The 23,590-nt window shown below is 45.1% G+C and overlaps 6 protein-coding genes across 6 annotated transcripts; 4 read left to right on the forward strand and 2 right to left on the reverse strand.

The window, feature by feature from the left end:
* Window positions 1-7,854: 7,854 nt before the first annotated feature.
* F4813DRAFT_398630 (S-adenosyl-L-methionine-dependent methyltransferase) lies at window positions 7,855-10,756 on the reverse strand (the record flags this gene model as incomplete). The annotated part of the gene is made up of 4 exons (XM_049248075.1): window positions 7,855-8,554; window positions 8,638-9,077; window positions 9,133-9,256; window positions 10,099-10,756. 4 exons carry the CDS (start codon window positions 10,754-10,756, stop codon window positions 8,286-8,288), a joined length of 1,491 nt encoding a protein of 496 aa, XP_049097052.1. The 3' UTR covers window positions 7,855-8,285.
* A 368-nt stretch (window positions 10,757-11,124) lies between these two features.
* On the reverse strand, window positions 11,125-12,830 carry F4813DRAFT_382279 (cytochrome P450; the record flags this gene model as incomplete). The annotated part of the gene is made up of 4 exons (XM_049245783.1): window positions 11,125-11,293; window positions 11,355-11,932; window positions 12,010-12,535; window positions 12,619-12,830. The coding sequence occupies 4 exons, from the start codon at window positions 12,828-12,830 to the stop codon at window positions 11,125-11,127; spliced, it is 1,485 nt and encodes a 494-aa protein (XP_049097053.1).
* Window positions 12,831-13,511: 681 nt separating this feature from the next.
* On the forward strand, window positions 13,512-15,731 carry F4813DRAFT_392078 (efflux pump; the record flags this gene model as incomplete). Its single annotated transcript, XM_049247239.1, has 9 exons — window positions 13,512-13,739; window positions 13,803-13,879; window positions 13,933-13,984; window positions 14,052-14,226; window positions 14,312-14,335; window positions 14,394-14,465; window positions 14,588-15,037; window positions 15,100-15,260; window positions 15,324-15,731. The coding sequence occupies 9 exons, from the start codon at window positions 13,512-13,514 to the stop codon at window positions 15,729-15,731; spliced, it is 1,647 nt and encodes a 548-aa protein (XP_049097054.1).
* An 803-nt stretch (window positions 15,732-16,534) lies between these two features.
* Window positions 16,535-17,166, forward strand: F4813DRAFT_392079 (uncharacterized protein; the record flags this gene model as incomplete). The annotated part of the gene is made up of 2 exons (XM_049247240.1): window positions 16,535-16,776; window positions 16,839-17,166. The coding sequence occupies 2 exons, from the start codon at window positions 16,535-16,537 to the stop codon at window positions 17,164-17,166; spliced, it is 570 nt and encodes a 189-aa protein (XP_049097055.1).
* Window positions 17,167-18,791: 1,625 nt separating this feature from the next.
* On the forward strand, window positions 18,792-20,144 carry F4813DRAFT_368616 (uncharacterized protein). Its single transcript, XM_049244329.1, has 3 exons — window positions 18,792-19,235; window positions 19,288-19,672; window positions 19,760-20,144. Exons 1-3 carry the CDS (start codon window positions 19,112-19,114, stop codon window positions 19,884-19,886), a joined length of 636 nt encoding a protein of 211 aa, XP_049097056.1. The 5' UTR covers window positions 18,792-19,111; the 3' UTR covers window positions 19,887-20,144.
* Window positions 20,145-22,632: 2,488 nt separating this feature from the next.
* F4813DRAFT_368619 (uncharacterized protein) lies at window positions 22,633-23,536 on the forward strand. Its single transcript, XM_049244330.1, has 2 exons — window positions 22,633-22,715; window positions 22,784-23,536. The coding sequence occupies exon 2, from the start codon at window positions 22,999-23,001 to the stop codon at window positions 23,389-23,391; it is 393 nt and encodes a 130-aa protein (XP_049097057.1). The 5' UTR covers window positions 22,633-22,715; window positions 22,784-22,998; the 3' UTR covers window positions 23,392-23,536.
* Window positions 23,537-23,590: the final 54 nt, after the last annotated feature.

The raw sequence follows: 23,590 nt of genomic DNA on the forward strand, positions 1-23,590 counted from the left end.
TGGCACAACAGCTGTAACAGCACGGGATGTACTTAACAGAACTCGGCTGGAGAGTTGATAAATGAGAAAATGGTCGGCATACAGTAGAACACAGAAAAGAGAGAGGGACGTTGCACAGAAACAAGGGCCAGGCAAAGACTAGTCCAAAACAGTAAGCTGGCAGACGGCAGAGTTGCAGGAGTGGAACTGGAAGCGAGTTCCGGTTGAGGCGTGAAAACCGAGTCTTTGGGCCCTCTGGTCCCCCTCTCAGCCCGCTGTCCTGGCCCCTGGGGCGTGGGAGAGACATACACACCCACCAAGAACAGATATTGCTGATGTGCTGCGATCTAGCGAGCTGGGGGCAATCTGATCCTTGCTCCCTCTATGTACATAAAAGGGATCCTTGTAAGTTCCGGGGAGCAAAGCGGGACGAACCAACTCCAAGCAATCCCGATTCAGCCACGGCATCTCCCCCATTGTTCTCACTAACGTCAATAATATCCGTACCGTCTCTGCTCTACTCCACCATAAATGGGATTTTTTTTTCTTCATGATGGCATGGGTATTGCCGCCCGTATCCTAACAGCCCCGGCATCCACGCGCGACATTAATTACTCTTCCGCCATTCGCTGCGATACCAGTATAATTTAATGCGGCCAGTAAGGCGAAGAGTATCTGCCGGACTGAATATACTTGCGGATTATACCATAAGGATAAACATTAAGCAAATGTGGAAGAGGGGGGGAAGAAGGCAAGACTAGTTGACTCATGCCTTTTGCTTTTTGATGCCCGTCAGCTAGTTTCCTCCGCACCTAACAAACATCCATCGCCCAATTCGGACGGTTCGACAGGAAGACCAGTTATAGTACGCCAAGTTCTGTCTGGCGTAGAACCCCAAAGCCTAAGCATAATGTAGAATTGAGGACCGCGCGGGGACCATTTGTCGGATCCCTAGACCTGCTGCAAGTTGCTTATTGCCACCTACGGGCTAGAACTAGATACTATAAGGGGGATTCAACCCCACAAACATCTTTTTCTTCTTCTTATGATAGTTAATGGTGTTGTGCCTTTTTTTCCCTTCTTCTTTCGGCGGACAGAGTTTTCCGCGGACATGGATGGTTTCATGAACATCAGTGCAATCGTGTATCCAGGGGAATAGACGAACCACAGGTGTGGACACGGACGCACCCCGTGGCACTTATTCGGGCCAATTCGCCATTCGAGCAATGTGAGCCCGGAACTTGGCCACAAAACCATTAATGTTCCATTCGCAGTCACTCTTTGGTACTGAGGGCGTCAGCAGTTGCATCACCAACCGTTGTAACATTTCGGTGGAGTCGAGCCTTTTGTACAGCATAAGGCGTTTATTAAGCTAGATAGGCAGATAAGCAGACAGGCAAAGCAGATAGGCAACCGGACAAGCGTTGTGCGGGCCGTCTGTCCTCTTGCTGATCGATGAATATACGATCCAACCGAGCCGTGTTATGTATCTCAACCGGCCTGGATAGAGTCGTGGGCACTGTGACATTGCTACCAAGTGTGTAAGCACGACACAATCCCAGATTCTGGAATGCCTACCGCCACGGGTGAGCGCATGCTGCAGCTACCGGCCCTGTCCGGTTCTGTCTCGTCTACATACATGCACCGCATTGGAGGAGAATTTAACTGCCATGTTGGCCCGCCTAATAATAAGTGGCTTGCCAGCTACTATATTGTGCATGCTCTGTACGCAACACGCAACACAACAGACACAACAGTGAAGATGCCTCCTGATCAAAAGCATACAATACGATGTTATACTAGGTTGGGTGCTTACGCCGTGCCGTTCCAGGCTACATGTATGTAAGGGCAGCCTTTTCTCGCTTGGTTCCGGTTTTAGGGCGGTGCTGGACCGCACAGGACTGTGTCGCCGCAAGACTCTGTCCTCATCAGCATTGGCTCTTGGAAGCGATGCGTTTCCTTCAGGAACCTGTTCGAGACATTCTAGTGCAAGGGGATGAGCCCAGTTTTTGTGCCAAGAAAGGCGAGATGGAGGGCAACTGGGAGGGTAGCTTGGGTACTGGCTTGGATGCTAGGCTGGGTAGGATAGATTGGTGGTTGTATTGGAGGTATTGTATTATTGTAGGTATGTAACATAGGTAGGTATGTATGAGAGAAGTGCCCAGTCAGCCAGGTGGGATATGAGAAACGTTAGGTTAGGCTGGCTAGGCTGGCTAAGTACACTTTGGTAGGTAATAATATGGAGAATACCTATAGAATATACATGGACGGTGATGTAAAAGAATTGATGTAAAAGAAATGCAGCCCGGTGGATGCTGGAGGTAGCCATGTTACCCTGAAATCCGGGTTTTGCTCTTATTAGTCTTTCTAGTGCACACTACCTTTCTAGGTACCTATGTACATATTTCAGCACCCCAGACAGTGCACGAGCAGGGGACTTTACTAAGCCGAACACCTGCGCGTATTAGGTACAGCTGTATTAGGTACGAGTTTGTAGAAACTTTGTCCTACACAAAATAACGAAATGATTGGGAAATTGTATGTCGGCTATGTACTTCATACCTAAGAGCTACCCTCCTAAGAGCTAAGTACGCTGCTGGGTAGTACCTACCTCTATGTAGTTCACCAACCGAAAAGGGGAAGGAATAAGAAAACACCCCCCGGTCAATACATCTACATGTAATAATACGTTCAATGATACATTCAATGATACCTCATTCAATCTTTTTTATTGACCCTGCTCCGTGGGTTTAATTTTCAAATTTTTTCTCGTACAATCCTACCGAATTACTTTTCATAGGTACTAATCCCGTCCAAGGCACATAACTAGGTACCTAAACTAATACTACATACAAAAGCTTTGGAAGTATAATATATAATATACCTAAGTACATAAGGTACTCATACGCTCTCACTCCCATACATCTATACAATTACATCAGTCCCATCCTAAAAAGCCGATATACAAAAACCTTCACGCTAGGTATTATATTCCTTCCCAGGGTGTGAGGGTTTGTCAGATTTGTCACTTTAGATTGGTATCATGCAGGGTTTCTACCAGGGCTAGAAAAGACCAAGAACCTGAGCCATGAGCCTCTGGAACTACATGCTTCATCCTTTCCGCTCCTTAGATGCGTTCGACCCAATCAAGAACCTTCGAATGATAAGAATGGTCTAACGGCTCTGGCTTCGTATAAACACTTAAAACGTCGGCATCCGCTTCCCAACCATAACCGCGAAGCGGCAGTTCCCCTAGTGGATGACATGGATGACATTAGATGAAAACAACGATAATTGGCAACGGGAATAGACAGGACAACGGCCGTGTTTATAAACGAGGCTGTCTCCTATTATACCACATGACAGTTGCCAATCTCTCATGAATTCTCCTTGCGCGATGTATCATATATACACAACACTACCTAACGTCCATAATAGCACAGCTAGCTACATATGCTCCGATGCAAGTCGCCGCTGCGTACCCATATTCGGCCGATTGCAGTTGAATCGAGTTCGCCAAGACACGGCACGGCGCTCCAAGCAACATAAAACATATTAAAGGTGGACAAGGAATCATTCCCGCAAGCGTCTAACCCACGCAGAACGTTGCCTTTCCTATAAAGACCCTGAGCCATCCTCTAAGCTAAAGGTTACTGTCCAAGTTCTGGTCCGAACATTGGCAATATTCGGTTCTCATTATCATAAAGAGAAATCCAAGTTCCCGGAACCCACATTCACTAAGCTCCTGGTTCTCTTATGCAGATGCTAATCTTACTGTGTCTCCTCCGCTGCTGCGACGTCTTGCTTTGAACCTTGACAACTCTACACCAAGTTTTCGTAGTTTCATCAGCCTCACTCTTCGAAATGACTCGCCTGTTTCAGAGGGTATTATTCCATCAGGAATACACAATTTTATATTTTATGCGTTCTGCTGTTTATATTTGGCTAAGTCCTTGGGTTTAGGCATAACCTTTCCCCCTCTTATAAAGGGTTAACCCTATCTGTCACGAGGTGGAACCAAACAGTAGGGAAACGACTTCGTTGTTCCACGAGGAGCTCCAATCTATCTACGAGGATCTGTGTCTATGCATACTGAACATGGTCCTTGTTCTAGATGTCTCATCTAGAATCCTGGCATTATCCATCTTATGCCTTTCTATAGGCACACCTATAAAAGAAAGACAAACCCACTAATCTCCAATTCGGGTATCTCAGGAACAACATTGAGGATGAATCAAATATTTGATTGGCTACAGATCATCTACAGATCATTTATGGCGATTAAATTTTCTCCCTTGGTCTTCTTACATAGTATAGTACCGTCTTCGACCCACAGAGCCGTAGCCAAGACGCCCAAGTACCTGGACGAGATACTAAGCGAACAGAACCAGCCAATTCCGGCTAAAACAGCATGATGGATCCCTGCCGCAGATCTGACAATTAATTACGATAGAGTTTAGGATTGACAAAGTGCCCCCCCGCACACTCCTTCGTGTCAATCTAGCGAACCAACCCGAAGACAAAGGCAACATTTATGAAATTGCAAAGTCGATGGAAGCCTTCAATACCACCCCCCACGACAGGTTTGAGGTTCGTTCCAACCCTAGGAAATCTTGGGTCCAATAAGCTTTGTTCCCGTCTTTAAACTCTTACACTTTTTTATCTCGTTTGCCACAAATGGAGAATTTGCTTAGCCGCCTCCTGCATGCTTTAGGGATGACTGCCCTAGGAAGTATCATATCATGCCACTCCGGAGTAGCATGTTGCTGACCTTCAGATCTATGCTCGTCATCAAGTTGTCGTCAATCATTCAGTCTAAATATGCAATGTTCAGACGAGGTGACTAGGATCGACCGTAGTACAGAGCAACACAGAACAATACTGAGGTTCCTGAAGGGTTGGGATCGAAGTGATGGATCACTTCTTAGCCGCTTTTGTACGATATGGGTCCTAAGAGCCGGCTTACGTGCTGCTTAGTAGCTAAACTCTTATGTCGATCACTGGGGTATGGGCGATACCATGTCTTGACTTACAGCCATACAAGCCACGAACGACACCGCTGTCTTAATAGCCTCCGTGCTGACAATCTTCGTCCGTCTCGTACAAGAAAATAGCACGGACGCATATGGGGAGTTCTTTTCATCATGATCCGCAAACCGGAAGGTTATCTTTGATATTTATCCGCTTCATTCTTAATAGTTTAAGACCCGAAGATTGATCCTCACAAACCGTGTATTGGGTAATACACGCCGTTTTATGCATGGTGCGAGGTTACCGCCAACTGCTCTGGATAAAATAAGTAGGCTATTAGATTAGCATATTGCTTCTCGTTAGACAGTACAAATGTTAGGTAGTTAATATCTACCTTGACAACCTCTTTATGTTTTCGTAGTTTACCTAACGGTGAAGGGCATATTCTCGTCAGCAGAAATTCGGAAACTGAATAATTGCCTCTTATAACTTAAGGGCATATAAGTAGTCAAGATAAATGCGTAAGGGTTAAGCAATAGTAGATTCTCTTGGTACGTGGTCATAAACTTGAGTCTTATTAAAAGAAATAATATACTTACGCCATGAGATCTTGGTGTGGAAGAATAAATGCATTCCTCCTCGTGGTACCATGCAGGGAATATATCAATGCACCCCTATTAGTCTTAGCCATCTTGGCTACGACCAGGCTTTCAATAGGTATTATCAATGAGACCGGGTAAAGTCCACGAAGATACACTTCTGTATTTGTAACTGTGGGGGGAGCTATCCAGGTCAGCCTACATTAGGTACACTACAACCAATCTGCTATTACAATTATACAATCAAGCGCTACTACTACTGGAAACGGATAGATCTTCACTTCAGTATCATATCGGGCTGTTCTTCCCAACAGGCAGATGTAAGTAGCCATGTGCAGGTGAACAAGCGGTTCCCAAGACCGGGAATTGTTGATAGACCTATTAGACCTATTAACTTCAGTACCCTTTGCTGTAAATATCCGATCGCTTCCCAGCCACTTTGCAAACTCCACTCTGGTGGACTCATTCTTGCATGCTATGTATTGAAACATAACCGGGCTATCGCGCATGCGAGAGGCCAACATACTTCCACGGATGCTGTTTGTTGATACCTAGGTACATTGCCTTCTCGAGTGCATGACACCGTGGTATTTCGTATTTTTTCACCAAGAGTAGCTACCGGTCCACGCAGCCACACTTACAATCTATAGCCGCCATCAGACATACCTGGCGGCGGTGTACCTTCGAAAATTCTACCGAGGACCACGCTCCTATCCAATTATCCGTCTGAAACAACAAACTGCGTAGTTTTATGCAGATAAGCTGACAACTTGTAGGCTTCGACTGGGCCACGAGAACCTAGATGTCAAAAAATATTTTCGTTGCTTACGCTTTCCGACGGAATTAAAATGTGGTGTAGATATCGTGTTAGGACCTGGTTTGTTACCTGCGAAGTAGCCATTCCTTAAATCCTGCTAACATGCACTACGAACCTTATACGGCAGCTCGGGGCCCTCGGCCTATGGCTATCTACCATACTCATGAACTTTTCTCAACTAGTTACAGCTTAGAAGAGTAGGTAGTTAGTAAACTTAGAATCATGAAAGCAATATCCTCTTCCCGAAAGTGTGTTTGCAGAGTCTGTAATACCTAGCAATAGTAACCTAGCCAAGGCTTTCAATGCTGTCCGAGATATCTTCTCCGGATACAGCGTTGTAGCAACCACTCGGGGCGACGGCTCGAAACCGCGCTACCGGGCTGCTACGCCGCAGCAATACAGTAACCCACGGGAGCCGTTATGTCTCCATGTAAGGGAAGAGCTGTGCCCCCAACTCGCCGCCCCGGGTAACAGAAGACCTGGAAGAATCCACGAGTTTTCGTAGGGCGCGGACTGATCCGGTGTTCCGCGCGACCTATAATCGTGGTTGGGCCTGGAGCACGCAAAGTAAAGGGAGGCGAACCATATATTGTATCAATACACTTCTAAGGATGCAAAGATGCTGTTTTGCTTCGTGATTAAGCGACCCGGATTCTAAAGTCAAGTACCATGTCAATGTTGATCGCTGCGTTGTACACGAATACCGTCTGGTCTCGTAAGCCTGGAGAAAACTCGGAGGAGCAGATAGTTTTTAGCGATGCTACCCGTCCTACTGGGTCAGGCTGGCTTCTGTGTTTCAATCAACGGATATCCAATAGCTGAGAAAGCCGAAAGCTACAGTGTTTCTACCTGTATGTATCACAACCATTCTCTAATTAATTATTGATAGGATTTACCGTCGTGTGAATACGTAAATTAGTATGTATATACTTAATTCAATGCTTATCAAAAACGGCATTCGAGAATTTGAAAGTCCCCTGAAAGTATCACCGCTTTGACGTTAAACAATCCAGCCCCCTGGCGTCCCAAACCCCAGGGCCGGTTTGATACCCGGATGTTTGTATCTGAATGTACATATATGGAGGAGCCCCAAATGTATCATAAATCACAAAGGACGAGTCATTTTTCTACCTTACAATTCGAGCCCAGCTGGATGAAGCAGACAACTCCAAACCAGCCAGGTAAACTTGGAATATATTGGTAGAAGTAACGTGGCTCCGGTACCGAATAAGATCCAAAAAGAAAAACTACGTACGCCATCTAAGGCTGCTGGAATCAGAGGGCGTAGACTCAAGGATCCGTCACTGGCATAGGTAGGTCTAGATTGAGTACCCAACATCCAACACATAGGGTAGGCAGTTAGGTACCTAGGTAGGTCAGGTACATGTAAGTACTAAATATTAAGAGCCGAGGCTGTTGGTAGATGATCATGATTTATGTAACGATGAGATTTCCGCGAATCTGTCATTTACTAACCTAACCTAGAAATGTATGAGATAATAGATGCTTCATTGATTACAAACTAAAACTAAAAAAACACAAGATATCTCTGGATGACACGTGACCGTTGGTCACGTGCTGATATGTACATAGGTACTTGGGTAGGCACTGTGGGAAGGAGCAATGATAAGGAAGGGCATATACAATATTTCCCAAGTAAAAGCAGAGTATTGGAATTCTTTCTAATACAACGTCTTTTTACCCCCAACATCAAATATCCACAATACCAATGTATGTGATGTATGTTGATGTAGGTCCATCTCCTACATCTTCCTGCATCACCACCCCAAGGTAGATCAAGTGGCTTTTTAGTAACGATACGTCCCCATAGTATTATTCACGAGTCGATTTCCATTTGAACTTATTTTACCTTTCAAGAATGGCTTATGGTAGACGAACATCCATGACACTTTCGTAACTCAAAGGAGAATTCGCACGATTCTCAATCCTACATCTTTGAACAGTGTCGCCCACTGTGCTTCTGTGCGCTCCATGTTAGCAAACGCCGCAAGTATGGTCATGTCAACTGATGCCGCCATATAGTTCACATTTTCCTCTAGAAAAACCATTTCATCAATCAGCAGAACTGATTCGGGTTTCATAGCGGCTTTAATCGTCTTAAGCAACATCCGCACCTTATGACGCGGATGATTGTGCAACACAGCGAGAAGGTGATAGAACTTGACGCCTACAAACAAACAAAGTCAATATCGATAAGTGCGCACCAAAGAAGGACATATGGACCGAGAAGGGGCCAAAAAGGATACATACCAATCACGGGCTGTGGTTCAAACATGTTGTACGCCATAATCTCAACGCCGGGTGTTGGAAGGGCCTCTGCTACAGAGTGTGGTAAGTCTTGTAGGATAACCCGCCCATCCAAGTTGGGATGTTTCTCCTTGAATTGTGCACATTGATGGCCGACTCCCCCTCCCACATTTACATAAAGGGGTTGGTCAGCAGGCCATCCAGCAGTCTCCGTCTCCACAGGATATACCGAGAGCCAAGTCGCATCTGGTTGTCGACGGAGCGCATGGTACGCGTGGAAGTCGGCCAGGTAGGTAGGGTTTTGCGCAAACCACGAGAAGGGATCCAAGGTCGTACGGAAAGCCAGATGAAAGGCTGTGTTTGCGTCATCAACTGGAGTTTGATAACCAGTCCGCTTCAACAAATCCGGCAGGCATTGATATTGAGGTGCAGTGAGCCCGAAGCTGGACGTTGGTGAATCTCTGCTTGCAGGTAGTGAGGAAGTAGAAGCACACATACTAGTGAGATATGCCAGCCTCGACAACCTTCTCTGTCAGATTGCGAGTTGTCTGGTTCGCAGTATATTCGCCTCTGTCCCTCTCTTCCACTGCTTCTATGGCAGCAAGATATCTCAAGAGCCGAGCTGGATTATATGTAAGACTTGACTTCTATATTTGGGATGAGTGTCTTACATATCAATGGCGGCTCGGCTTTAGTCTTCTCTGCGATACGATCGACCGCGAGTGGCTCGGAAGCCTAAATTCCTACCAACTTGGACTGTTGCCGTTTGGAGGTTCTGTTGCGCTATCGGTTTTTTTATTTTTATTTTTTTTGTCAACGTTTGGAGAGTAAAGGAAGGCTGACCATGAACCCGAACATGTGAAGAGTATCGTCGGGGTCTCAGGTGAGGACACTAGACTTTGTAAAACCGCTTCCATTGCTGTGACGAGGATCTAATGGCCGGCCTTGATTAGCATGGATAGGAGGTATTTAATATACCCTGTGCCTCAACTTTATGCACCTTTCAAACCTTTCCGGACTCGCTCACACCCGTTATCCTAGTCGCATAAATATGCGTAAGGCGTCTTGCTAACGCTTATACCTATATTGGCGCACCCGTGGCGTATGACTGCCACTACCAAGGCTGGCGTTACGACACAGTGTCCGATGCGGTTGTCTGTGGGATGAGAGATCCAATCATCATTCACTTTCTCCGAGCAACGTTGTACTGCTGTTACCCCAGCCGGTGATCGTGTTGGTATTACCTAGGTGTGTGATATCGACAGTATTCTCTATTACATACCTAGCATATATAAATATATACCATTTTTTTGCTTTTCTTGCATCCGCGCTTATGGTGGATGGATGGATGCATCCTTCATGGTTAGCCGAATCAGGGTTGGCAGAACACGCACTCCAGCTGTGCCGCGTAGGATAGAATCAATAGAAGGACTAGCGAGGCTACAAGTCCAATCTACCCAGTACAGCTCGTTGCCTCCCGGCAAGAAATGGGCGTTCTCGGCGTGGATAGATGGTTGACCCCTAGTGGCCCTAGCTGCCGTAGGCCTATCATTGCTACAGCGCGTTGCCTCTGCCGCTCTACGCAGCAACACCAAGGAGATTCCCCTGGGGTCGAGCCATCGCGGCGTCTATCATCTGCACCAGACAGATCGCAAGTAAGGGCTATATCAAGTTCCCAAAGGCCCTCAGTCGACCTTACGCTCTTCCTGCTACCTGAACGGGAAAGGTTGTCGTGGTAATACCGCCTTCGCAAATGCACAAACCGCTCACCAGGCCGGACAAACAGGCTGACAGCGAAATCACCAACATCCCAAGCCTGGTAAAGACAGTCCAAGTGCCGTTCGTGATTAGCGACCCGAATATCTACCAAAATGCCATCCAATTCGACGTGGTGCGCAGGAAAATGACCAAGAAGGATATGCGTCTCTTCGCTCCTATTACAGAGGAGATTGGCCTTGCCTACGAGGACATTTGGGGCATATCCGAGGAGTGGAAAATCATCAACGGCTGGGATGCATGTGGACAAGTTATTGCCCGTACGGCCCAGCGCATCCTGATAGGCTTGCCGCTGGGTCGCGACAAGAATCGCTAACCGCCTCATCGCGCTCATGACGCCGCTCATTTTGGCTATCTGCTATGTCTTCGCCCACACTGTTCTCGACGTCTACGGGAGCCCGGACAAGGAGGAGTTTATCAGCGACCTGTATGCGGAGTGTAAAGATGTATCAGAAAAACACGCCAGCCTGGGAACCGCAGAGGCCGTCGATTCCCTCTACTGCGTTAACTCAACCATTCGCGAGTTCATGCGCACTTCTGACGTCGCCGTGACCAATCTCTTCCGGGATGTCTCTGCCGGTGAAGTTGATCTTGGCCACGGCATCACCGTCGCAAAAGGCGCCCACATGGCGTTCCCCACGCAAAACATCCATTTGGACCAAAAGGCACGTAACAATAACCCAATAATCCTCCTTTCCTTAACCAAAAGTTTGTTCATACTGTAACTTCGGTAACAAGAGCAGGGACAACTCCCATACATGGAGTGCAGAGGGCAAAATTATCTTTGGTGACGTAGAAATCCTCTGCCTTTGTTGTGGGAAACTTGAATTCGAAGCGCTGCACAATGTAGCCAAGTAGTAGGTAGATCTCAGCCCAGGCAAGACTGAATCAAGATGTTAGTCTGCGTAACTCGTGGTAGATCGTGGATCGTAGAGGGCACCTACTACATTCCAATGCAATTACGCTTTCCTTTTCCGAAAGGCACAAAGGTCTTGTTGCCCAGCTGCCATGGATTGGGATCCATGAATCGATCTGGGTTGAAGCGCTTGGGCTCCGGATATTCTTCCTCGTTCTGATGAAGCAAGGGTATGGTCATCCCGACGGGTGTGCCGGCTGGTATCCGCCAGTCTGCGTAAACGAGGTCCTTGTCCTGGGCGATACGAGCACTGCGAGTGGCTATGGCTGGAGCCAGACGCATAGCTTCCATAATGATGGCAGTCAAGTAAGGAAGCTGCTCGAGCGTCTTCAAGTCGTGGTCGGGGGCAGCAGCAGCAAGCTCGGCCCGTAGCTTCTGGAGGATATTGGGGTTACTGTAGACGTGGAAGGCTGCGATTCGTATAACAGCAGCCGTCGTCTCGAAGCCAGCGCCAGTTGTGGTGGACATATCATCAAATACTCTTTCAAATGACTTCTCTGGGGGCGGAAGCTTGGATTGCATGATTTCATGGACCAATGTGCGTGGGCCGTCATCATCTGGGGATATTGCCGCCTTCATGAAGCTCTTGGTATCATTCATAGAAATCTATACACAAGCACAAACACAAACACGATACGCGTTAGCTGTTGAACAAGTCATGCATTTTGCCAGTTGAAACTTACTATCATGAAGCGGAAGAAGTCTTTCATGACAGGATCGGATACTGCCATGATCCACTGCGGCGGAATGGACCGCATCAAGGGACCGAAGAAGCGTATAAACTTGGTGGTACGCCACAAAAGGCCGCCAGCCTGGGCGGCGACCACCATGCCGGCATCAAAGTCCTCCTTCCCAAGATCATTATAATGCTTCCCGAATATATACTCGTTGACAACATCTCGCACAAATGCAGTAAATGCGGCGCCGAGGTCTACGGTCTTCTGAGACGCAGCAAAGCCCGATAATCTGCTTGAAAGCGTTTGGACATGCCTCATGATCATATCCTGCTGGTTCGACACCTTGACCTTGGAGAAGAAGGGATTCAGTGGCAGACGACGGTTCTTGTGGAGGATGTGATCGGCCGTCCAGATAGTGGCGCCTTTAGTCGCGAAGGCATCGACCGACCAATCGTACTTGTGCCATACTCCTTCCTGACGGCTGTAGAGAGTGTCGAAGAAAGCTGCATCGTTCACGTGAAGCTCGTAGGGGCTGATGCGAATTATTGGGCCCGTTCCAGATGTGTGTGAGTAATGACGGTGCGGCACCCGGGGGCCAGTTGCTCCTCACCGTACTGTTTGTGCAGTTCTGCAATCTTGAAGGTATACTGGCCACTCCGGTAAAGATCGTAGTAGCCTTCGTACAATCGCGTCACGGCCGCGAGTTTGGGGCCAGGGAATCGGGCTAGAGGGTGCAGATACAGCCGGTACAGCGCAAGCGTCACATAGTAGAGGACGATGGTAGCGACAATGCTCTGCCAGGATAGCAAGCTGGAGATAGCTTCCATGGCGGCGACAGTAGACGGTAGAACGTTGAGTCTACGCGATGGAAGACGGTTGGAAGTTTTGGGCTGAGAGGGGACGGAAGGGGAGGGCTTTGTAAGTGCCTATCTAGTAGGTATGTAAATTCGCTTGGAACTATGCACCTAGGTATGTTTGCTTTTCTTTCCAACAATCTACTACCAGCTGTTGGTTGGAGCAGGGCACAGCCTGCAGGCTCTCGGTCCCACATAGCACAAGGCTATGCGTAACGATTTGACGTAGGGATATAGGGATATAGGGATATAGGGATATAGGGATATAGGGATATAGGGATATAGGGATATAGGGGGCCGATTCATCAACAACCAACCGTCTGGAAGGATCCGGGACAAAGAGCCACAAAGAACCAGTCGAATCCCGTGATTACATACGTGTGTGAGCGGCTACATATCTACGTTGTTGGTATTACAAGATTATATTATTATTAAAAGTACCCAAGGTTAGGTAGGTAATCGTCTATAGGTACCTATGTTTGTCAAGTCTTCTCGGAGCCGAGGAAAACGAGTGGAAAAGTTAAGAAACCCTGCTGCTGTTGGACAACCTAGCTTCTATATCATTCATTACCTATAAAGTAAGTGCTTCTTTTACACTCCGAGCACAACCCCTACCGAGGCAGACATGCAGCTGCACGAAAAAAGGCTACGAGCATGTCGAATTCGGTACCTGCTTCTCACTCCTCCTCTGTTGAGCGCAGCCCTGCGGTGCTGCTACCAAAGGAGACGTCGGTGATGGGTTCCAAGGAGGACGTAGGCAAATCGGATCATCACCACGACAATCCAAACGAATATGTGACAAGCACCAAACTGGCGTTGATTGTCGCGAGCGTGGCGCTTGCTTGTTTCTTGATGCTATTGGACACGATGGTCGTCAGCACTGTGAGTAATCCCTTTGTCGAGCCTTTTCGCCGAGCCTTTTTTCGCTTACTCGCTGACCTAAAGGCAATCCCGCGTATCACCGACACTTTCAATTCGCTTCCAGATGTCGGGTGGTATGCCAGTGCATACCAGTTTGGCAGGTTCGTGGGTTCCATCATTCGCTTAGGAGATGTCGTTCTAAGAGGCCTTGCAGTGCTGCTCCACAGCCACTCACAGGAAAGGTGTATACGCACTTCAACACCAAAGTTCGTATTGGCGATATACGCGGTGACAAGATCCATGGCCAGTCTCCTTGCTAATGTGGTTATAAAGTGGCCGTTCTTGTCGTTCTTCGCGATATTCCAGATCGGTTCTATTATATGTGGTGCTGCTGTCTCATCCGATATGTTGATCGTCGGGCGCGCCGTCGCTGGATTCGGTGCTGCTGGTATCACGAATGGCGCCATAACCATCATTTCGAGCTGTGCACCTCTTGAGAAGCGTCCTGGTATGTGGAACCGCCTAGCCTAGGGGCTTGTGGCCGGATCTTGGAGCCTCTGGAAATTTGATAATCACTAACGTTGTAGAATTAGCACTCATCGGTCTGACTATGGGTTGTGAGTCTTCTTCTATGTCATGACAGGTGCCTCTATGCTCACCCAGTCGTTGCCACAGTGATGCAGGTCGGCCTTGTAGCAGGACCTCTCATAGGAGGTGCTTTTACCACATATACTACATGGAGGTGGTGTAAGTGCTTTCTAAGCCCATCTACTCGTCAGGACGAACAATTCGCTAATATGGTAATATGGACACCAGGCTTTATATCAACTTACCGGTTGGAGCTTTTACTGCGCTGGTCATCCTTTTAGTGCGGATTCCTGAACAAATGCCAAAACAAAAGGCTTTCGTGATTGTCTCGAGATTACACCACTACTTGGATCTTATTGGATTTGCTCTCTTTGCGCCTGCCGTCCTTCAACTCCTACTTGCTCTTCAATATGGAGGCAATCAGTACCCATGGAGGTCTCCCACTATCATAGGTCTATTCTGTGGATCCGGTGCAACTTTTGCTGTGTGGCTCGTCTGGAATCGACACAAAGGAGACGATGCACTGCTCCCGCACTCAATGATCAAACAGACAGTTGTGTGGGCATCAGGGCTCTTCCAGGCTTTCATGATTTCGGCTGTTTACGGTGCAACGTTCTTTCTTCCTATTTACTTCCAGGCTATCAACAACGCGACAGCGATGTTAAGTGGCGTATATCTTTTGCCCACGATTCTGCCGCAGCTCTTGATGGCTAGTCTCTCCGGAGTTCTGTGTGAGTTCCAAGCATCCTAGCACGTCAATCCCGGGTGACAAAGGTGGCTTACTGGATTCTAGTACAGAAAATGGGGTTTATCATTCCAATAGCTGTAGTTGGCACTGTTTTTCTTGCCCTGGGAAGCGGACTCTATTCGCTGCTGCAGCCAGGGAGTTCGACTGGGGATTGGGTCGGCTTCCAAATTCTGGCAGGTATTGGGTCAGGGCTCAGCATGCAACTAGTACGTCGATGAGCACAACCGTTTGAACCGCACGAAGAAACTAACCCTAATCTCCGTACGAAGGCCATTATATCGATCCAAGCCTCCGTTGGAGAAGAGCAACTTGCCACCGGTATGGCCCTCGTTATCTTCGCTCAATCACTAGGTCCAGCTATCGTTTTGGTTGTGTGTAATGTGATCTTCAACTCTAGCTTGAAGTCTCAGCTACAAAACAAGGCACCGCACACCGATGCGGTGGCAGTCATTCAGGCAGGGGCTACAGGCTTTCGTGCCATTGTGCAGCGTGACGATCTCCCTGGGGTCCTCGCTGCCTATGCTGTCAGTGTCGACCGAGTTTTTTATTTCGTCGCCGCAGTAGCTACTACATGCATCGTCGTGTTGTGGGGTATGGGTTGGCATGATCTAAGAACAAAAGGCAATAAAGTAGAAGATGGGGCTGTTCACTCTGATAAGTATGGGGAGTCGGCGTGATCCATACTCTACTTCTTCACCAGTGTCTGGTACTCTGTGTTATGGTGTTGAAAGCTGAAAGCTCAAAGGGCAATCATGGGGTGCGTATACATAGTGGATGGGATCGACTGAGGAAATGCCCATACCCGGCCTGATACTCTTCAAGCGTTACTAGACTCGAGCGATTAGACTCATTTTTCTATTGTTAGAACAAGTTTCTTAGCTAAACTAACCACGATATTCTTCTTAACTACCGGCCATGAAAGAGCCCTCTAGGTTAATTAAGTACCTACGTACCTATCTATGGATTATGTTTAATGTACTTGGACAATAGAGGACATCAAGTATAATTGCAAAAAATCAATAAAATATGACTTGCAGTTTAGGAAAGATGCGAGCAGAGCCGCCGGAGAAGATGGCCCGGGATGATATCACCTACAGCCTGAGGTGTCATATCACACAAGCATCTACATGTGAAGTGATGTAATCCGCATATTCCAAACTCAGAATTATCAGATCCTTCAGCTGCATTTATCTTCATGGAAATACAAATATGACAGGTCACTGGAAAATTGGGGCTTGTGATTTCATGATGCGCTGAACATCGCCATCGTTCCTATGACGTGACTGACGCCAGTAATATGTTCAAATTGAATAAATGAATAATAAATGGAAGAGGAAGATATGGGGAGTATTTCTGTAAGAATTGAGATATATTAATTATCAAGATTCAACGATGAAATAAATAAATATCTTTATCTCAGTTCTACTTTGCAACCTACCTACCTATCACATAACTTATAACCATCACACGAATACACAAAATGGCACCCTCATCAGAGACCCTACGCAACATTGCTGACCAGGCCGAGCGCGACCTAAACAGCTACGAGGCCAAAACCGGTGCTAACAGGACCTCTCGTAACGACGAGGCCGGTGTGGACACGAGAGTAGAGAAGAAGTTCCCGGGCGCCGACGTGCGCTACGACACGGACTTATCCACCAACGCTAGCTACAACAAGCGAATTCCGCCCTATGAAGGTGGAGATATAGATGCACACGGCCGGTAAGACCCCACTCCTCTCTCTCCCCCCGGCTTTTCAGACGGAGTAACCAACCATCTCACAGACAAACCCGTGGGGAGCACTTCGAAGGGGTCGGCGGCCCTAAAGACAAACTCGCGCGGGAGGCGCGGGACTTCGGCGGTAACAACGAGTTCAACGCAGCCGGTAGCCAGCGCCGGGAAGTCGGGTCGTCGGACGTGACGGAGCCAACTGGTGGATCCGGGCAGAGCGACGCGTTCGCCCAGGGTACTAAGTATAACCCGCGCAAGGACCATGCCAAGGGGTCTAACTACTACACACCTGAGAGCGTGTCGGGCAGTATTTCGGCCGAGGGATACGAGGCCCCGGAGAGCGTGGTTCAGAGCTCGAGGGAGGCAGAGAGGTATGAGTAGGGGAAGAGGAGTAGACGAGGCATTAAGTACCGTAAAAAGTTCTATCTTTTATGATACAACTAGAGCAAGGTAGATCTTTATTCCGAATGTTACAGTTTCTAGTGCCGTTGGTGTTATTGACCTAGGTATCTAGGAAGTTCATCTATAGTTAACAGTGTCGTAATAGGAAGAGGTAAAAACAACCATGTCCTCCATTGAAGAGCTGTGAGTGTAGCGGGAGCGGAGTTACTAATATTAAGTCGATAATACATTTGCTGATGTTATCTTAATGGTCTCCTTGCCATGATTTTAGAAAAGATGATAACCTGTCATAGTATCAGTGCGGGTTGGGATTCAAAGTTAGTAATAACCGGGACGAGTCGATATAGAGGCGAGGCGCCATTGTCATTTTCTTATACATATAATACTCTCGGTATGCTCTCCTGAGTTATGTGTTCTTCATCTTCTATTCTAAGGATTTGCCGTGCCGGATGGGTCATTAATTGATCGGATATCAGGGGTCTAGATATCTCGCATTGTCAAGCATAAGGTAAGGCCTCTGCAGTAGTTGAGTTGACACCGTCTTGTCGGTAAGTTCTTGCTGCCTCCCTGATTAACGTCCTCTTTAGATAATGCATCCGCGGAACCGGAAGACTGCGCTCGAAGTTCCCTTCAATTTCGCCTTGAGGACTCGTTGGGGTGAGACTAGGTGAGGTTGCCGAAAATCCCGCTCTGGAATCTTTGGACGTATGACGCGAAAAGAAAACCGAAAAAGGTAAATTAATTAGATCGCGAAGAGTAGAAATACCTTAAAGATCGTATTGCTGACGATGTGATCGGCTGATATCACGCTAGACCGCCTATCACTGTTCTCGAACGTTGTTTGGCCCCTATCTCCCCGTTGCTATGTATGGAGGCTTATACGGTAACACTAGACTAAGACAATGCTGATTGGATAATCTCATTAGAGATCTATCGATCTCAATGTCATTCTTTTTCCTTGCGTTAATATGACGTCTTATGTTACATCTCCTAATAAATATCTGTCTATTCTGGGGTTAGTCGTCAGGTTACTGAACGAGGTCGGCGTTCGCTAACATCTACAAGAGGTACTTTAATAATCTTTAGTGCTTATTTGGACACGAAGATGATATGGACGTGGGTGACAACTATGTATTTCTGAAGTTGAAGGCATCTAGCAAGCGAAACACGGTATGTTTAGTATGATATTCTTATAAAGCATCCAACGCCCGAAGAGGATTTGAATCCTTCAACCATAGTCTATCGTGATACGTGGGTCAGTGATTATAGAGAAAAGTCTCCAACAAATGCATCTTGGGAACTATACTGTTATTTGAAATATGCTACATTAGGGAGTTTGTAAATATCTTTGGGCACCGTCGATCTAAAATTATATCACGAATGGGTCGACATTCTACCGATAGTTTACTGTACATAATGTGACCAGAGGCCTACAGAGTAGGGGACGATCTTTACGATGTCACATCGCATATACGAGGAATCCAGGCACTGTGCCAATTTGACTGAAAGGAATACCCAATCTAACCAGCATTGTATGTGCCTTACAAGTATGAGAAACGCATACTAGTGATGCTTTGAGCTTTATCTATCCTAGGTCTTAGGAGCCTTGATGGCCACGTGCAGAGCGGCTGATACGATGTGACCAATGGGACAAGGTCGCTGTGAATTATCGCCTCAGCGCGGAACATCTCCGCTATGATGTCTCTCTTCCATCTCTATTCTACGCCTCGGTGACCTCGTGATGGTCATTGTCTCTCCGACGGGCGAAAGAGCTATCGGCATATAAATTGGATGCTCTGCCACCTATGTAGGTAATGATAATTTACATCCGAACCAGACATCACCTTAGTAAATTCCGATTAGACCATCTTATTATCCTCTAGTTAATATACTTAATATCATTATACTTTACCGATAAAACATCATGAAGTTCCAACTCTCGTCGCTACTTGTCGGCATCGCCGCCGCTGTAGTATCTGCCCAAGATGTCCCGCAGGTTGGCCCATTCGCCCTCCACATAACAGGAAAAGAAGGCAGCTCTATCGACGGTTAGTCTTCTAGTTAACCTTACCAGGAATAGAAAACTTACACCTTATATAGGATATGCCGGTTCGTGCCATGCTGGTGCTGCCATTGAGGGATTGTGCTACTCTGCTGGAGCGCTTCCCGACGGCGTATCCTTCCAGTACTACTTCAATGCTTCTAGTTACACCAAGGTCGACGATAACGACGTCGGCACGCTTGTGTGGAAGCTCCCTTACAACGACGGAAGCGGTAACCAAGCTACTGTGGATCAAGCTCTAGGACTACAGTTCGCTCTGAACAGCAACGTTGCTTCGCTGCTGTTTGGCTTTTCCAACTACTACTTCAATGTTGGTTTCGACAAGGCCAGTAAACTATTCGGCTGGACCTACATCGATGACTCAACCTTCGTCCCCGGAACGAATCCACTCCCTAGCGGTAACGGAACGGCGTACTATCAATGGTATGTATATCATTCTACTTTCGAGGCATCTGTTTTCCAGATCATCTCAAACCCCCCTTATCTCATGTAGCGACTGACCATAAGCAGGTATGTATGCTGGCAATACTTTACTGGCTACTACTACCAGTCAGTTGGATGGACCTTGGCCGGGGAGCCTCACAACCCTACTTGCGAGCCCGTTGATATCACCCAAGAGTTCCCCTCCTCTTCCTAATATCGCATAATATTGGATCTATTCCAAGTTTAATAGCTTTGAATGCCTAAAGCTCTCAAAAATTGGTTCATTGCATGAGAAGCGGGTTTGGCGGTCTTATGGTGGTGATTATTTATGAGAAGCACGAAAGTTGGACGTATATACATTAGGTAACTACAATAGGGCGAATTTAATAACGTCCAATCTTTCCCACAACCTTAAATATTTTACCTCGTAATATATACATTATATTTTCAAAAATAACTTCCACGCCGCCAACAAATCCTAAAACCCCTAAAAAACACTATTCTCCTTATAAAAGGACGAAAATTACATCTTTATTTATAATAGGCTTTTCGATTAAAAAAATTAAGGCGTTAAAAAAGGTCTTATAATAAAATATATATAAAATCAATTTTAAATATAAAGTTTAAAAATCAAACCTCTCGCGCCCCGGCCGTAAGCGTTTTAAAAAGTTATTAAATTGGAATAAAAAACACTTAATAAAGTTTATTATATAAAACCTTTTTATTATAATTAATAAATTAACTATTAAAATTAAATTATAAGTATATACGAAAACTATTATTAATTAATTTAAGGCTTAAAATATAATATATTAAAAAACCTTTTAAAAACTTAAATTAATATTATAACACGTTAAAAAACGCTTGAATTTTACCTTAACATATAAAAAAAACCTATTAAATATTAAAAACGTTAAGTTTTTTCAAATAAATTAACCGTAATTTATAGTAAAAATAAACATTAAACGTAAGTTTTTTACCAACAAATAAATCGAAACCTGTTTTTTATATTTTAATTTAACTTATATATAACTTAACCATTATAACACAATTGATGGTCGTGTGACACTGACATAAAGGCACCTTACTGATGATAAGGTGCCCTTATCGTAGATAAGGGAGGAAGAGATAAGATACCCGACTTTACTGGATAAAGGGGTCGGGTATCCACTATTATTGGAATATAAGAACATGCTATACCTAGCTAGCCTTAGATAGATTCTTCCTTCTTTAGACATCTCAATACACCAGTCTTAACACTATTGATTTATTTGCTATTGCTTTATCGTTATTATTGTTATTCCTATTTATGTACGTACCTACCAACAACAATAAAATAAAAAAATTTTAATAAAATATATATAATTAAAAAATAAACCAATAAAACATTTGCAAATGTTTTAAGCCGCGTTTAAATAGAAAAAACACACTCTTTTTATTAACTTATACGGTAATTTTAACAAACGGTATCGTAAGATTATATTCTTTATTATTTTAAAAGTTTTACAGGAAATATTACTTTAAATTTATACGTTAAAATTTATATTTATTATAAATAACACTTTTATACATAAAACCCGTTTAATTATAAATTAATTAAATAAATAAGCTTTAAATTACAAGATTACATTAATAAATTAACTTTTATATTTACTTAATTTTAACTTTATTAAAAATCTTTAAAAATTATTAAAAAAAAAGATTTATATTAAAAAACTTAAACTTTTAAATATACTTAAAAACGTTATATTATTAAATTTGTTAATATTTACGGTAAATAAGATATAAGATAAATTTTAAAAGAAAATGTTAAATCGGCTAGCTTTTAAATATAAAGAAAAGATTAAAAGTAATTATTAAAGTAAATAAATAATATATAAAATATTAAACTAATTAAATTTAATATTATTAAAAAGCTTTAATTTTAAATTATTACATAATTTAATTTAAAAAATATAAAACTTAATATTAAATTTATAATTACTTGTTGAAATAATAGGATTTTATTAAAATATTTTAATATTAACGGGGTAAAATACAATTAAACGTTATTAAATTTGTTTCATTGTAGGTAAGCAAAGTAATAGCGAATATAATCTTAACCATATTCGACTTTGGATACTATACTTTGCAGAAGATGACTAATTCTTAAAAGGGGACTCAAAACTCTTGTAAGAAGTATATCATTGTGCTAGGCCTATATGCCAGGCCTGTATGCTACACTCGGATAGCTGAGTCTTTCTATTTTAATCATGGGATTAATTGAAGTTACTACTAATTCAGCAAAGCCATGCTCGTGGATGAATAGTAATACCAGATATACCCGTCAACACGATCATCGTAGCCGGCGTTGCTAGAATGCGGGTCGGGATTACCCGCAGATCGCATCTGAATGCCTACCTAGGTACCTTAGGTAGGTTGGTGTAATGACACAGTAGTTGGGTGCTGTGGGAAAAAAAAAAGAAATGAGAAAGAAACTGAGAAAAAAGCAACTCCTGTCCGACTGTAAATACCCGCATGTTTGCATGAGTTGGCTGTATTTCTCTTGCGAGATATGCCAATAATCTAAGATATATCGGGCCGTAAGCGATCCATTGTGCTACTCTTCAACCTCCTGGTTGTTTGCGACTTTGAAAACTCCGAAGGTATCTCTTGGCCTTGGACAAGCAGGAACCTTCTAATCATTGACCTACAGTCCTATATTGCCTCGAAGCATTATTTATTTGAGGCTTGCATCAATCTTTGTCGGTATACATGAGACATATGCAACTGCTGCAGGACGGGAAATGTCAAATATTGGATACCTGCAGTATCTTGCAGATATTAATATATATCCCTCAACATTCAGCTATGTAGTAGCAAACATCCAATCAAGAGGATGTGTAACCCCGGAGATTCTCGTCGTGTAATAGGTGAACATACTGTAGATATGTCGAGCTATCAAACATTGCCCGCTCGCCAGTATCTCGCCGTATCGGGCGTCCTCAACTCAGGTAACTGCCAAGTAAGGGAAATGTCACGATGCTGAATATTTTGGAACGAGGTACCGATTAATTCGCCAGCCTAGGGAAACATGTTGTCCGACTGCTGACGAATCCCTTGCCGGAACAGGATCGGTCAAGCTGACCTGGGGTATATTGTTATAATATATAATGAGATAGAAATGCGTTGGAAGTCTCTCGATTAAGGCGTCGACGAAAGCAAGTCTATCATTCATCAGTCTAAGTTGCAAATTGCTTGTGAATACCGCCAACATATAGAAGCATCTATCTCGGTCCAAACCTGATATATTTAATGAGAGTTAGAACTATCCCAAGATAGTTATAATGATTACTTTTTATAGCCTGGGAACAGCTTTCTTCCTTCTCACCTCTACAACTTGGGCACTCCCATACCCATTCGAAACCGCCGTCACGGTGACAGTTATTGACCCCCCGGAGGCACCCCCCGGAGGATACGGATACGGATCCCCCCCGGTCAGCACTCCCACCACGACCGGGATCACGAGTTCGACGACGAGTGCAACGGCGCCACCGACTACGATATTTCCATCACCACCCTCTGAATCGTCGTCTCATGTTGGTTTTACGGGACACTGCGATTACAGCTACTGTAATTCCGGCAGCAATGTTTGCTTTTATTGGGCCGGGTACACGTCGTGGGATGTATCGCGAGGCCCGATACCTGGCGAAGTTCCTACCATCCTTGGGCCTTGCTAAGTTGGACGAGGGGGGTGGATTCAGCTATATCTCTTGCAAAGGCTGAGGTGGTATTGCAGGAAGTGGGTGACTTTTATTAGACTTGGTTAGGAATAGGTACAGGGGCGAGTATCCTGTGTATCTTAGGTACCTACCTACACCTAAGGTATCTAAGGTAATCCTATCATTCTTTGAAAAGGTCATGAGCGATAAGTACGAT

Source organism: Daldinia decipiens, assembly GCF_022478715.1.
Source record: "Daldinia decipiens strain CBS 113046 unplaced genomic scaffold F4813scaffold_32, whole genome shotgun sequence".
Lineage (NCBI taxonomy): Eukaryota > Fungi > Ascomycota > Sordariomycetes > Xylariales > Hypoxylaceae > Daldinia > Daldinia decipiens.

Excerpts from the sequence above, each read along its gene's own strand:
- F4813DRAFT_368616 (XM_049244329.1), top strand. The coding sequence starts at position 19,112 with ATGAAGTTCCAACTCTCGTCGCTACTTGTCGGCATCGCCGCCGCTGTA. Across the intron at positions 19,236-19,287 it reads AGAAGGCAGCTCTATCGACG|GATATGCCGGTTCGTGCCAT; the intron begins GTTAGTCTTCTA and ends CACCTTATATAG. Across the intron at positions 19,673-19,759 it reads GGAACGGCGTACTATCAATG|GTATGTATGCTGGCAATACT; the intron begins GTATGTATATCA and ends GACCATAAGCAG.
- F4813DRAFT_368619 (XM_049244330.1), top strand. The coding sequence starts at position 22,999 with ATGATTACTTTTTATAGCCTGGGAACAGCTTTCTTCCTTCTCACCTCT.